General features: G+C 38.8%; 1 protein-coding gene across 2 annotated transcripts in view; it reads left to right on the top strand.

Moving 5' to 3' along the window:
- Positions 1 to 14549, top strand: part of LOC138953093 (calcium-independent protein kinase C-like) — a 39260-nt gene extending 24711 nt beyond the window's left edge. For both annotated transcript variants that reach the window (XM_070324873.1, XM_070324874.1), the window contains exons 11-16: positions 674 to 847; positions 3764 to 3918; positions 4776 to 4914; positions 5453 to 5641; positions 6159 to 6308; positions 6866 to 14549. In XM_070324873.1, the coding sequence (XP_070180974.1) occupies positions 674 to 847; positions 3764 to 3918; positions 4776 to 4914; positions 5453 to 5641; positions 6159 to 6308; positions 6866 to 7039 (981 nt within the window). In that variant the 3' untranslated portion in view covers positions 7040 to 14549. The remainder of the gene's footprint in view (positions 1 to 673; positions 848 to 3763; positions 3919 to 4775; positions 4915 to 5452; positions 5642 to 6158; positions 6309 to 6865) is intronic.
- The last annotated feature ends 856 nt before the right edge of the window (positions 14550 to 15405 follow it).

The raw sequence follows: 15405 nt of genomic DNA on the forward strand, positions 1-15405 counted from the left end.
AAAGCAGACACGTAATTTTAATGTTTATTGTTCTTGGCATGCTGCTGTTTGTTTATTTTTTTATTTTGCATTCATTCATGCAACACAATTTTCAAATCAACAAACACAATACATACTGTGACTAATTGGAACCTGGCAGTGAGGAGGGTATCACCGCAACAGTTAGTCTACATCCTTATGTACCTGTGTTAGTATGTTTCGTTTGGATTATCTGTTAGAGAAAGTAGATATTTTGGAAAATATGAAATGCAAATGGCGGCCATAATTAATATTTTGCTGATATTTACTTCCTTTAGCAGATAATCAAAACCAAACATGCGAACACGGGCACATAAGGATGTAGACCAACTGTTGCGGTGATACCCTCCTCACTGCCAGGTTCCAATTAGTCACAGCATGTACCTAAATCGGAACAAACTAAATACTTCATTCATTCGCGACTATTACAGATATACACAGTGAGCCTTGTATCAAAGGAGCAGAGTCATAGGACACAACGGTACTAAAATCAAGAGTACTGGTTTAGAAACGAAGATGCACGATGCAATTGAAAACTGTGACTTCCGTACATATTAGTTGACGTAACCTCCACCTTAACTAACTTTTCTTTTTTGACTCGGAAGTACTGGTTACAGTAGCAACTTAGTGCTGATTTTGCTTGGTTATTTTGCAGGTGATGTTAGCGGAGAGGAAAGGTACAGATGAGGTGTTTGCGGTCAAGGTGCTAAAAAAGGATGTCATTATCCAAGATGACGATGTGGAATGTACCATGACGGAAAAAAGAATTTTGGCTCTTTCAGCCAAGCACCCCTTCCTCACAGCTCTCTACTGCTCCTTCCAGACAAAAGTCAGTGTTTTAAAGATGTGCACTGTACTGTTTGTGTGAGAGAGTGTGTGAGAGAGTGTGCCTTGTCTTAATTCTCATTACCCATCTCTCTCTCTCCCTCTCTCTCTCTCTTTCTCTCTCAGTTTTTCTCTGTTTTTCTATTGATTGTGTGTGTGTGTGTGCAGACCTGGGAACCCATACGATTTTGCCGTATTTTGTACGCATGATTGTCGAGAATACGCTCAGTACGGTCAGTGGGAAAAAAATACGACGAGAAAAATTCCTAGACTACTTTTCTTCACAAGCCCATCCTGAAGCCGATCCAGTATTTTGGCACATGATTACATCACTATATTAGCCGCCGTCGAAAAAGATATAATCGGATCGTGTCAATCAATCAAAACAACCAGGCAAACGAAAGTACGGTATTTGTCGAAATCGGCTCCGAGAATAAACAAGTGAAACAAAGAAGAAAAGTGAAAAAGTTTGAAGAAAAATATCACACACACACACACAATTTCTAACCAACACACACATGTAGTCCCGCCCGGAATAAGCTTTTTGGGATGATTTACGACTTTTGCGCACATTTCGAGCAGACGAAAACACAACATGGCGGCTCTCGCTCCTCCAACTATCGCGAGACACAAAAAAACTAAATTCGCGCGCGCGAGATCCTGATACATCCGGTGTTTCTCTGTACGCTTGTCACGACGACTTGTTGACAAACGAAGATTCGCGAAAGAAAGAGAATAGCGCCGAGTCTTGAGTAGAGAGCTAATAAAGTACCGGTAATCGCTAATCGAACGAAATGAAAATCCGCGGCGACTTCCATTAGGTGAATGCTATTCAAGTTTAGGTAACGTTTTAGCCGCATCTTTTTATAAGCCGCAATGCGATTTTTTTTTAAAAAGTCGCGGCTTGTAGTCAGTCAAATACGGTACAGTTTGTGTCAGTAAACATTGAAAAAAGCATTTGTTTTAAATGTATAGGTAAACTTAATTAACGGTGTGACGGACGCGCATGAGGCATGTTTTAATCATGGATGTGCAAACGCTGTGTGGAGTACGCTCATTTTTTTGAAAATACACCAAGTTTGTTTCAGAATACTCAAAGTGCAAAACAGGGGTTCCCAGGTCTGTGTGTGTGTTTTTTTTGTTTTTTTTATTTTTTATTTTTTTATGTCAGTATTGTTCATGTAGAGCATCATAATATTTTTGGGATGAAAGGGTAGCGCAAATAAACAAGCATTATGTTATGCTAGAATATTGAACCTTTTATGACAGACTGATTGCTATAGATGTACATGTACACACCTTCGTAAGGTCTTGGAGAATGAATTAGACCAGACTGAGGCTACTGCTGTCCAAGAAACACACCTCTTTGATAGATATATATCGAAACCAGTTAACCACATGAAAGCTCTTTTTTTCTGTGATAAGTCAAAGTGTGTTGTGTAAACAAGAAAAATAACCCTCTCCAGATCAGAATCAGTTTACATAACTTGTATCACGACAGGTAATAACAAGTCGCGTAAGGTGAAAATACAACATTTAGTCAAGCTGTCGAACTCACAGAATGAAACTTAACGCAATGCCATTTTTCAGCAAGACCGTATACTCGTAGCATCGTAAGTCCACCGCTCGTGGCAAAGGCAGTGAAATTGACAAGAAGAGCGGGGTAGTAGTTGCGCTGAGAAGGATAGCACGCTTTTCTGTACCTCTCTTCGTTTGAACTTTCTGAGCGTGTTTTCAATCCAAACATATCATGTCTATATGTTTTTGGAATCAGGAACCGACAAGGAATAAGATGAAAGTGTTTTTAAATTGATTTCGAAAATTTAATTTTGATCATAATTTTTATATTTTTAATTTTCAGAGCTTGTTTTTAATCCAAATATAACATATTTATATGTTTTTGGAATCAGAAAATGATGAAGAATACGATGAACGTAAATTTGGATCGTTTTATAAAAAAAAATTTTTTTTTTTTACAATTTTAAGATTTTTAATGACCAAAGTCATTAATTAATTTTGTAGCCACCAAGCTGAAATGCAATACCGAAGTCTGGCCTTCGTCGAAGATTGCTTGACCAAAATTTCAATCAATTTGATTGAAAAATGAGGGTGTGACTGTGACAGTGCCGCCTCAACTTTTACAAAAAGCCGGATATGACGTCATCAAAGGTATTTATCGAAAAAAAGAAAAAAACGTCCGGGGATATCATTCCCAGGAACTCTCATGTAAAATTTCATAAAGATCTGTCCAGTAGTTTGGTCTGAATCGCTCTACACACGCACAGACAGACAGACACACACATACACCACGACCCTCGTCTCGATTCCCCCTCTATATTAAAACATTTAGTCAAAACTTGACTAAATGTAAAAAGATGTTCTAGTGTCTGCGATGGTCACAGGTGGTCTTAGTTTCAAACATTTCATTCTTCCCTGTAAAAATCCACTCCTGCAAAAACATGAGTGAACGTAGGGCGGGGATGTAGCTCAGTCGGTAGCGCGCTGGATTTGTATCCAGTTGGACGCTGTCAGCGTGAGTTCGTCCCCACGTTCGGCGAGAGATTTATTTCTCAGAGTCAACTTTGTGTGCAGACTCTCCTCGGTGTCCGAACACCCCCCGTGTGTACACGCAAGCACAAGACCAAGTGCGCACAAAAAAGATCCTGTAATCCATGTCAGAGTTCGGTGGGTTATAGAAACACGAAAATACCCAGCATGCTTCCTCCGAAAGCGGCGTATGGCTGCCTAAATGGCGGGGTAAAAACGGTCATACACGTAAAAGCCGTGGGAGTTTCACCCCATGAACGAACAAACAAAATCAGTGAACGTGGGAGTCCCAGCCTATGAACGAAGAAAAAGAAGAAATATTTCATTGATCTCATGCATGTTAAATTTATTATCTTTGTGTTATTTTCCCCAGGAAAGGTTGTTCTTTGTGATGGAGTATGTCAACGGAGGAGATCTGATGTTCCAAATTCAGCGTGCTCGAAAGTTCGACGAGCCTCGAGCGCGATTCTACGCAGCAGAAGTCACGTTAGCACTGATGTTTCTACACAGGCATGGTATCATTTACAGGTAGGATCTTTTTCTTTGGTCATATTCAAAGCTACTGAAGCTTATTCTAATTTAAACTTGCTTTTGGATTGTGCAGATGATAAGCTGTTGCCAAAATGGTGATCAAATACTATAGAAAATCCAGAATGTATAGGTTATGTCATCGAAACAACTTTTGCTATTTTCTCCTAACCTTTGAAATTAAACCACACTGGGTGTATTTTTATACAGCTGACTGTTCAAGAAGAACATTCTTCTGGGTAATGGGGTACAAGTTAATGCGCTGGAAGAAACTTGTGTCTTCTTTTTCGTCGCTGTTTTAACTGTAACTGGACTGTTTTGGCACATTTTTGCTAAGGAGACCATCTGATCGCCTCCTATACTTTTCTCTCTTTCTCTCTCCACAAAGATGTACTATGAAACTGCGTGTTCCCTGCAAAAATATGTTACCACAAGGAGACTACCTGATTGCAGTCTCTCGTATTGTTCTCTTTCTCAACAAAGGTATGCAATTAAACCTAGATAAAAGCAGCATACTCCAGATCAGATATAGCCCTGTGGACACTATGCATGTACTGTGAGAAGAATGACAATTTTGAGTCTTTCCACTTGATGACAAAACCCACACGAGCAAAATCTGGGTACAGTGGAACCCCTGTTTTAAGACCCCCCAAATTTAAGACTCCCTCCCTTTTAAGACTGTGTTTTCTTTGCATAACCTCTGTAAATTTACCCCCATTTTAAGACTCCCTCCTTTTGAAGACTGATTTTCTCGGATTTCTAGAGGCCTTGAAAGGTGGGTTTTACTGTATTGTCACAAAGACCTATGTGAAAAATGTTTGTATCTTACAGTCTCTTTTTTTCATTTGTCTCAACAGAGATCTGAAGCTAGACAATATTCTACTTGACGCAGAAGGGCATTGCAAAATAGCAGACTTTGGCATGTGTAAGGAGGGCATGACGGAAGGAAAACTTACCCAGACATTTTGTGGTACACCAGACTACATCGCACCTGAGGTAAGTCGGTTGAAAAGTGTTTTGTGTATTGTCTTGCAGGGTAATTCTTGTGTGCAGCCAAGCCAAGGGTTGTTATTTCTTTTTTTTCTCTTTGTTGTGGGCGGCATAGGAAAAGTAAACTGAGCATTGCCAAGTGTGTCACTTAAGGTTTGCGGGTGCTGTTTGCTCTGCTGAGGCCTTGCTGTCAGCGTTTGTCTATCTTCAAGAATCCAAGTTTACAGCAAAAATTGTAACATTGCATGGAAATCATTCAGGCATGAGAAGAGATGTACGTAATTAATACGTTTAAAGAATTCAGATAGCTCTATAAAAGGGCTTAAATAACAGGTCTGTTCATTCTTCAAATCCACAAAGACTGCTAACATTCCAAAATCATAATGAGATAAGTTTTCAATTTATTTATTTGTCTATCTGTCCACTATAAAGCCCATTGGATCGATGAACTTGGAAATGTCTTGTTTTGTTAAAATTAAAACGTTCTAGGACCTTACCATTCTTGTTTTTTTTATTCTGTTAATTCTTGAATTGTCTCTTTCAGATCTTGCAAGAGTTGGAGTACGATGCGTCAGTGGACTGGTGGGCGTTGGGCGTGTTGATGTACGAAATGATGGCGGGTCAGCCACCCTTCGAGGCAGACAATGAAGATGATCTGTTCGAGTCAATACTCCACGACGACGTTCTATACCCTGTCTGGCTCAGTAAAGAAGCTGTCTCCATACTCAAGGGGGTAAGAATTGACTTTCTGTTGGCTAACCATATTGTGTGTGTGTGTGTGTGTGTGTGTGTGTGTGTGTGTGTGTGTGTGTGTGTGTGTGTGTGTGTGTGTGTGTGTGTCATTTACTCTTAGAGGAGTATGAAAGTCTGAATTTAAAACCTGTGAGTTTTCTTTGCTATGTGCAGCTTTTTCTGTGTGTATGTATGTCATTTTGTCAGATAAATAGAAGAAAAACACCCACACAGTTTACATGTATGTACTTTTTTTGGTACAACTATGCTTGCCCTCATTTCTATACCATTCAGAGTGCATTGAAAATGTCCACATAAGAGAAGGATATACTGAGTTCACACCATGTTGAACTAGGTATGGTCAAATCATTGCTGCGTCTTGCAGTTCTGATTTAGGTTCTTCTTCTTCGTTTTTCATGCTGCTTCTTTTGCTTGTTTGTTACTTGGTTGATTGGTTGCTTTCTTACTAGCTTTTTTGCTTCTTTGTTCACTGAGAGAATTTTGCTTGTCTGTCACAGTTCATGACTAAGAACCCTGCCAAGCGTCTCGGCTGTGTTAAGTCCCAGGGGGCAGAGAAAGCCATCTTTGTCCACTCCTTCTTTCATCAGAAAATCGACTGGGAGGGGCTGGAGCAACGGAAAGTCAAGCCACCATTCAAGCCAAAAATAGTAAGTGTGAAGTGATACCTATTGGAGTACGAGGATATTTTTTATAATATAAAAAAAATCCAAGCAATTTTTCCGTAGTGCGTAAGAAGAAAAGTTGTTCACGACGGTTAGTACTACCTTGTTTTAAAATGACTTATTTCAAGGTTTTGCATTTTGAGCCCTGTACATGTACATTTTCACAAATCAAGAGAACCTGACAGGTGTGAAAAACCTGCACCCAGCACAGTAGAGAGGTCAGTGTGGTGGGTCAATAAGGCTTCTTCAGGGTTAAAATGTTCCCAGTTTTGGTCAGATCACTCAGGGTAGAACAAAAACTTCAAACTTTGAAAAAGCTCTCAGTATTTCGTGTGTCGCATCATTTTAAGTGCTGAGAGTGAAAAAGCGAGTAATTAGTCGGTCAGTAACTTTCTCAACAGGTTTCCATAAGACGAAAATCTGCTAGAAGTGAAAAAAAATTGTTACTAATCTTCAAAAGAGGCGCACTTGTTAAGTAAATGCGTAGTCCATGAGTAAGTTGGCCATTCAAACGCCTTACCTGGAATGAACGTGGTTTTCAGAAATCCAAGGTGGACGCCAACAACTTTGACCGCGACTTCACGTCCGAGGAGCCCACGCTGACCCCAGTGGACGCGGCAGTGGTCAAGGCCATCAACCAGGAGGAGTTCCGTGGCTTTTCTTTCATCAACCCCGAGTACGGCAAACTCACGCTTGAGGGTGCAGGCGTCCTCTGAACCAACAAGAATATCCACTTGACATTTTTTTCTCTCCTCTCCTCTTTCTCGTCACTTGTCTCCCTTGATGTGCGTAGCCCAGGGCCCACAGTTCCTACACTTCCAGCGTGCACCTTCCCTTGATGCACCAGCAAAAAAAAAATGGAGGACTTGTCTCTTGAGAGGTGAACTGCCTACACGCGAAGAGTCGGCAGTGTGATTTCTGTGACCTTGCAAGTCTTGTCCGTTTGCAGTACTGTGGGGGGAGTGGGGAAGGGGACGGGAGGTGATCTAAGAACCTGTTTGAGCAGTTCGTCATCATTGTTTTAATTTAAATCACTTTTTGCATCATAAGGCGAGCAATGTCCCTTCCATTTGGTCCTGCGAGCGGATGAGGGCTGTGATTTTCCTCCACCCGGCGTTTTAGCTTCTTCCAGAACATTCTCTGTGTCCATGACAACCATCCATAGCAGGAACGCTGGTTGTGTAGGGTCAGCGGTGATTCTTTCTCATCTGTGTCACTGAAACAGAGGATCATGGACTGAAGAGGGCGGAGTTTGTCACAAGTGTAATAACGTATGGCAAAAATTACAAAGGTGCACCACATGCCGGTTTCATTCCTTCGTGGGTGACTTTTGTTTTCTTTTGGAACAAGCGTACTGATGGGAGTCACAGCTTGTTTTCATTGTACATTGACGATGCTAGATCACATGAACTGACTTTTGTTGTTAAAATGAGCAGTCCAACAGAGAACCCATCATAAGGTATAATCAAGATGATGTGTACAATGTAAAAACAAACTGGAGATGCTCACTTTTTGACACCTGTGAGGGACATTTATTTTAAGTTTTACAAAAAATTAAGAAAAGGTCAGTAGAATTATCTCTCTTCATTTTCAATGCTCTTTCCAAACAACATGGTAAACATCATGTCATTTTATCCTCATGCAGTCAGAAAAAAATACTAACATTGGCGCATCTCTTCTCAACATTTCCCACAAGCTGATTTCTGCCACTTGTCCCCAACAGCAATACCCAGCCCACCTGTCCCAATCATCCTCAGCCAAATGTTGCACACACTTCAGTCGTTTCCATGCAAAGCAATTGTTTACTAGCTTGTCTCATTTTTCTCTTGACGAGAGCAGATGCAATATATGAACATATTAGTTTTGTCACCGAGTTCTTGTTTAGGAGAGAATGAAAAAAATAAAAATCTTGAGCCAGGAATTCCTTTGGCCTAAATACTTTGTTATTTCTATGTGTGTGTTCAATCATATCTCTCATCACAGGAATGGGAAGTGAACTGAGGACGATATTTGTGTGTGGCCAGGCGTCAGTGTGTAAATGATACTGCCATTTTGTGGACATCACATCATCATGTTTCGTCACTTCTTTTCTTCGTGGGACAGCCAGCAAAACAAACTTATTTGAGGAGGTGCCAGTAAGAGACTTGAAAACTGCCATGCTTCATTTATTTCTCTTCTGGACAAGCTTGCAAACTTTAAGCGACGTATTTTGTTTTTGTTGGCTGAATTCTTTGTCTGCTGTTTGAGTCTGTGAGATTCTGGGCCGTGCGGGGACCAAAGGTCAAAATGTTCATGTAACAACACGTGGAGGTTAAAAGAATTCACAGGTGTGTTTGAGTTGTTCGTGGTCAAGATGGCCACGATCAGCAGTCTGAATCTTGTAGGGTGCAGTGTCACTCTGTCCCCCTTCCCCCACTTTCCCCTCTCCTTCCCCCTTTCCCCCACCTCTTCTACTCCATGCAAATTACATACCTACCATTGTCATTAATTTGAATGTGATACTCCTTCCTTGAGAACGACAAAAAGAGTTAAAACGTGTATCTGAAAGAAATTGAAATATTCTGCAGACTAAAAGTCACTTGTCTCCATTGAAACATTATGATTACTATACACTGTTTGGTAGATATTGTGCGTTGGAAGGCATGCCAATCTTGGCAAGCAAGCACAATTTGTAAACAAATAATTGTTTATGATGTGTATTGTGTTATTTATAGTTACATTTCAATAATGTAGTCTTCATGTCATGAAAGATTTATCTATTGTAATTTTGCACAGCATTTTACTTTTTCCTTCTCTTTGTTATCAGTACTTCTCTCTTTTTATTTTGGTTCTGTTATTTATTTAATTTTTATTTACTTATTCTTTTTCTTTTGTCAACAGAGGAAGCAGATTGTGATAGCTTGAGACTAGCAGATTTTTCTGGCTAGAATGCTATTTTAGCGTGTGAATCTATATCATGATTGATTTATTTGTTGATTGGTTGGTTGGTTTGTATGCATTGCTATTGAGCTAATAATGCATATGCTACATTACTTATTATTTTCTTGAAAGCGTTGTTATTAGGACTAAATGGTATAATTCATCTTAGAGAGCGATCACAGTTGTGTATGAGTAATGTGTGTATCTGTGAGTGTATGTGTGTGTCTGAGGGGGAGAGGCAGAGAAAGAGAGAGAGAAAAACAGTGTGTGTGAACGAGTTTGTGTGTGTGTGCTCGAACTTTCAGGCATCCAGTCCATGGGCCTGTTACATACCTTGAACCGTTATGTTTGCCCACTTGTACATTTTCCAGTCTTACTTGTTTGAACATGGAACTTTGTAGTGCTTTTTTTTTTTCCAATCAGAAATGGTTCTTCTTTCCTCCCTCTCAAACTTGAAGTACGGGTAAAGTACAGGGGTGTTGAATGTCAGACTTCATTTGATTCTTGTCTAGGTGTTGTGTTTGATTCCCCCATTTCGTTCCTGCACTGGTGATTGACACGCAGTTTGTGCATTGTTGAATTATCCCGCTGAGTATGATCAAGCTTTTGGTAATCAGACAAAAATGCACTGATATTGCTCGTAAATGTTTGGATGGACGAGAGAAGTGTGTTCTGTGGGTGGAGATGCTCTCACTAGTTGTCCTGCAATTGATTGCTGTACACATAAAAAGCCTGGTTTCAGTGCTAGACTGATAGGTGTTGAAAGTAAAGTGAAATTAATGTGAACGTTTAACTGCATCCAAAGCTTTAATTCTTTTTATTTATTTTTTTGTTTTGTTTTGGTGTAGTTTTCTCTGGGCGGTATGTAAATGTTTACGTCTACTTTAACATTTCTTTATCTGTTTCTCAACATTTTTCCAAAACTTGTGATTATTCTTCGGTTTTATTCTTCATCAGCATGTCAAGGTAATTGACGAAAAACTTGGGTCAGCTACGCCTCTGTTACCTAGCCACAAATCGTCTAAATAGACAAGAAATGTTGACATATATGACAAAAAACAAGAAGATGGTTGTTTAGTTGAACTTGACAACAGCAATGTCAGAAAAATCGGTTACATGTATCGAACTTGAAGGGACCTTTTATGCACTACGGCACACCTGTTTATACAAGTTAAGTGAAAGGTAAATATGCGCCGACATGGCTGCAATCTACTGGCCGTATAAAATTTCATCTCACACGGCATCACTGCAGAGCGCCTAGAACTGTACCCACGGAATATGCGCGATATAAGCTTCATTGATTGATTGATTGAAGATGAGTTTGTGAGGAAAATATCAGTTTGACTGAGATTCAGAGTCAAAACAGGTGCAAGAAAATTTTGTTTGGAGTAAGGTGACAAGGCTTTTTAAATGATCAAGCAGTCTAGAAGTGACATCCATGTCAAGCAAGCTGGGTGCATAGAGAGAAAAACAATTGGAACATTTCACTGAATAGAGGAAGTAATGCCTCAAAGAAGGCCTGATTCAGTCAACTGATAAAAGTGTTCCAAAAATGTTTAAATGACGAGACATGCCATGTGTAGAGGTATAGACTAATTTTTGGTTTTGGCTTTGTTGTTTATTGGGAGGTTGGGGCTAAGAAGGGGGTTCGCCCCGGGGGGAGGAGGGGATACAAAGCGGTATCTGCTCTGTAATTTATTCTAGTTTCAAGATGTGTTCGTGTGCATGCTCTCTTCTTTTATTTTATTGACAGCAAAGTTATCCCATTATCTAGGATGTGAAATTGAAGGAAGCGAAAAAACGCAAGTTTGACTATTTACGCATTAATATAAGACAGTTTAGCATTCAGTCATGTTTGCTTGCTGGTTTTATATTCACAATCACATTCGGACAACTGTTCAGCATCTCATTTTCAATGTGAGACAGTTTGACGTTTGGTTCTTGTTTGTTTGTTGTTTGTTGCTTTTAGATCTAAGTCAGTTAAAGATTTTAAATGGCCTCAAGTCACTTGTCAAAGATAAATGTTAATACATAGTGCAATTAGCTTGTTCTAAACAACCTGTTTAATGCTCCATGTGCTTGTCTGTGTAATCTGTTTTGCACTTTCATTCTGCTTCTGTTAGGAGAAAGGAGGTTTTTGCTCTGTACACAAGTAAAACACCCGAACGAAAAACGAATCACTCATTTTCTGTGTATCTTGCACAGAGACAGGGTGTCTTAGTTGATGCATTAAATGCACATTTTGCCATAAACATTGTGGCAGAACAGTTGTAAGGTTATGATGGAAGATTATTAAAAAAAATTTTTTTATAACAAAATAAAAATATAAACAACAACAACAATCCATTATTAGATTGTTCTCAAAAATGTAGGTCTTCCTGTTTCTGTTTTCAGTAGACACTGGTTAGAATTTCAATGGAAGTGGGCAGGGATATTTGGTGTGAGCTCGGGCCACATCAGCTTGAAGGGACTTTACATTTTTCACACTAGTGTTGTAAGGCTGAACTTCTAGAAGACTTCAATTGCCAAGGGGCCGTCAGTTTTGAATGTATGTGCCAAATGTGTATGTGTGTAATGTCAGTGTAACCTTTGTGGCTGCATCTCATTATTTATAAGACAGGTGCCATAGACATGTTGACTTGTCTTCGTTTACAACCCTTCTTAAAACTTCTGATTTTGTAAAGAAGTTCAAGCAGTAAAAAGTTAAAAACCAAGCTATGCTCAAAATGGCAGATGTTTTTGTTTGGAAATTAAGAGATTTTAACCCACCGCATGAAGAAGAAGAAAGAAGGAAAAAATGTCGTCTGTGTTTGGAGTCATTTGTGAATAAGGGAAGGATCAAGTTATTGGCAGCTTGAGCTTTTTGATAAAATGAAATTCTGAGAATCTTTTTTATTACTTTGTCTCTGGTTCAATCTTCCCATGAAAACAGTGATTGCACAGTAACTGTTGGTTTTTAAATGCCAATACAGCAAAAGTTCAGTTTAGCTTTTTTCTCTTGTGAAATTTATGTCTGTGAAGTTTTTGAGAATGATTGTTCAAATACACTAATGAAAAAGTGAGAAGACAGGAACTGCTGGTTTTTAAATGCCAATACTGTAGTTCAAAATAGTTTGGCTTTCTTCTCGTGAAATTAGCCGTCTGTGGAATTTTAGGCAATGGTGGTTCAAACTTCCTTGTAAAAAGGTGATACGACAGTAACTGTTGGTTTTTAAATGCCAATACTGTTTAGCTTTCTTCTGGTGTAAAATTAGCATCTGGAAATTTAGAGAATTATGTGGTCATTGAATCATATTTTTGATCTGTGCCGTTTACCACATGAATGTGATAATGGTTGGTCGTTTGGCTATGAGAGTCGGCATCATGCATATGGAGCAAAGTGTTGATATCATACATATTTGTGAGCCAGCTTTTTTTCTTTAAGACTTTGCACCAGCTCATTTTTGCATCTGGATTGTTTTACAGTTCGTGTTTAGTTGTAGAACAAATGTCAAGTCTGTCTGCTAAACATCACTGTGGAATTTTTAAAAGAACTGTGCAAAGTATTGTTGAATGTTAACTTATATAATTCACTTTCAGAAATGTGTGTTTGTTTACTTTGAATACATGTGCTGTACTATATGAAATGCAATATCTGTTACAGATTTTAACATTTATCATTGTGTTCATTATCAAAGATTTTTGTCATTCTTTTTTTCTCATTTGATGTATTACAAAGATCTGAGAGACCTGGTAGACTTTCCAAACGTGTTAAGATTGTGTCTGTCTGCATCGTGTGTTTACAAGATATTTGTTGTCTTTTTTTATGCCTCAGCTCTTTACTGCCCCAATGTCCCACCCCCCATTCCCACAGGTTTACTAATGCTCCATCAAGTGTGAAAATCATTAGCTGTAAGCACACAGTCGTGACAAGGGTAAAAGGCTTCATTTCTCAATTTCTTCTTCTTGAAAATCATGGTCATTTGAATGCAGAACCCTGTCCCTAAAAAAAGGACTTTAAACTGTCATGAACTCAGCATTTCTTTGCTAATTCTAGTTCTGGTGTTTTTTTTCCTCCTTTTATTTTGTATGACTGGCTGTATACATGTGAAGAAAAATGGGGTACGTCACATTGGTGTGCCAGGTCAGTTTATAATCGCTCTTTGCTATATGCGAGACAATTCCTATCTGCACACAACAAAATCTTTGATGGAAGTTTATCATGTATGGTTTAACCGAGTCGTGACAGTTTTGAAGTTATAGTGTTTCTGTTCATTTAGATACAGTGTTGAGATAAACTTTCTGTGACCTTGACAGATTCACATGAAGTCATATGGCATCATTTTATTTGCACTGGCTGCACATGCTAGATGTTTTGTACTTTTTGTGGAGCCTGTTTTGTCCCTTACGTTCTTTTAAAAAAATCTTCCCCTTCCCCTTTCTCCTGTTTATGTGAGCGTGTGTGCGAGATGTAGTGTAAGTTCAGGTGGTAGAGTGCATGGGAACTATAATGAGAAGACATTTGGCCAGACATATTTTCCTTTGTGATAAAACTGCAAATGATAATTTCAGATGTACTAATTCTACTTTAATGTGTCTGTCTTGAATTGAAGCCTGAGAATAGATATGATGGACCTGTATTAGGTAACAAAAACATTACTTTTTATTTCAAATTAATTGATTTTATTATATAAATTTGTTTATTCTGCTACTGTTTTTTGCAGTAAATTAATCTAAGAATATCTCCTGATAATGGAATTTAACTAATGAGAAATCAAAAAAAGCAGTCAAGTCAAGTCTTTCCTTACAGATACAGTAGTATCATACCGCAACTTATACCCTGTGTTGTTGATATGCAAAGCCATATATATCGGAATGATTTTTCATTTGATACGTTGGTTTATGGAGGCTACCTGGAATAGGTTCTGATTATAATACCTAAAACTTTGAAGGGGAAGGTTGTCTTTGGTTTTATCATATGTATCTTTTACTTTTTTTCAGTAAAGAAAATACAAATTGCGTACAGGTCTGGTTGAATATTAATCTAAGAAGAACGGCAGTTGACTTGAAATGTTTGTGTCTGCTCTATTTCTATTTGACTTTTAACACTGATTTGGTGTATTTCTTATGGAAACTTTTAGTAGTAATTTGCTGCCCATTCAATGTTGAATTGAGTTAGTTACCCAGCTACAAATGAACAGGTTGCATGTGGAAGCCAGTTCAGATAGGTTTTAGTATGTCCCCCTTGTCACCGTCTCTTTTTTGTTGTTACTTGTTTTGGTTTGGCTCATTTTTCAACAAAATAAAGAGTTAATGTTATTCTAGTCATCGGGTGTCATCAGCTTGTTTTGTGAGTGTGTATGTGTGTGTGTGAGAGAGAGAGAGAGAGAGAGAGAGAGAGAGAGAGAGAGCAAGAGACTGCATGTGGCTTTGTGTGTGAAAAGAGAAAGAGTGAGTGAGTGGCTGGTAATGAGAGAATTTACAGCATGTGACTAGTCTTAACTTGCAAACTAGCACTGATCCAAGAAAATGGTGAATGGTTGGTACACACACACCAGCAGATATGATGCAGAGTTGCTATCAGGTTGTTGGGTCTCTGGCAAATACTTTTTTGTTCTGATGCTTTGGTCCGACCCCATGTAGGTCTTCTGAGCAAATTATTTTGTTGTAGCCAGGACACTTGGACCTGTAGATACATATTTTCCAATCCAAGGTTGCAACTGACATATATTGTCCTCAAAGTCTTGGAACAACAATACAGATGCTATCGTGGGAACAATTAAAGAAAAAAAATGGCATGATACACATTGAGACTGAGAAAGACCTGAGGATCATAGAATACAGACCTGCATGTATCACCAGAATCACTGTTAAAGGTCCTTGTCTACATTTTTATACCGAAATCGCCATTTGACCATTAAAATGCAGAGTCTATTATCTACAAATATCAACAATACACCCCCTTTCGATCAGGAAAAAAGAAGCCAGTGTAGCCGTTTGAAAATTCATTGTAGTATTCCAGCGTAGTACTCATAGTAGGATATCCTTATTTGGAAAATGCCAAGCGCAAAACTCCTCTCAAATCCCGTGCATTTCGTGCGTTTAAAAAAAAGCGTGGACAGCGCTCCAGTGTCAATCTGTTGCTGCACTTGTTTGGGCGTGGTTATAAGCATAGTGACATGAA

The sequence above is a fragment of the Littorina saxatilis genome, linkage group LG17 (assembly GCF_037325665.1).
Source record: "Littorina saxatilis isolate snail1 linkage group LG17, US_GU_Lsax_2.0, whole genome shotgun sequence".
In the NCBI taxonomy this organism is placed as follows: domain Eukaryota; kingdom Metazoa; phylum Mollusca; class Gastropoda; order Littorinimorpha; family Littorinidae; genus Littorina; species Littorina saxatilis.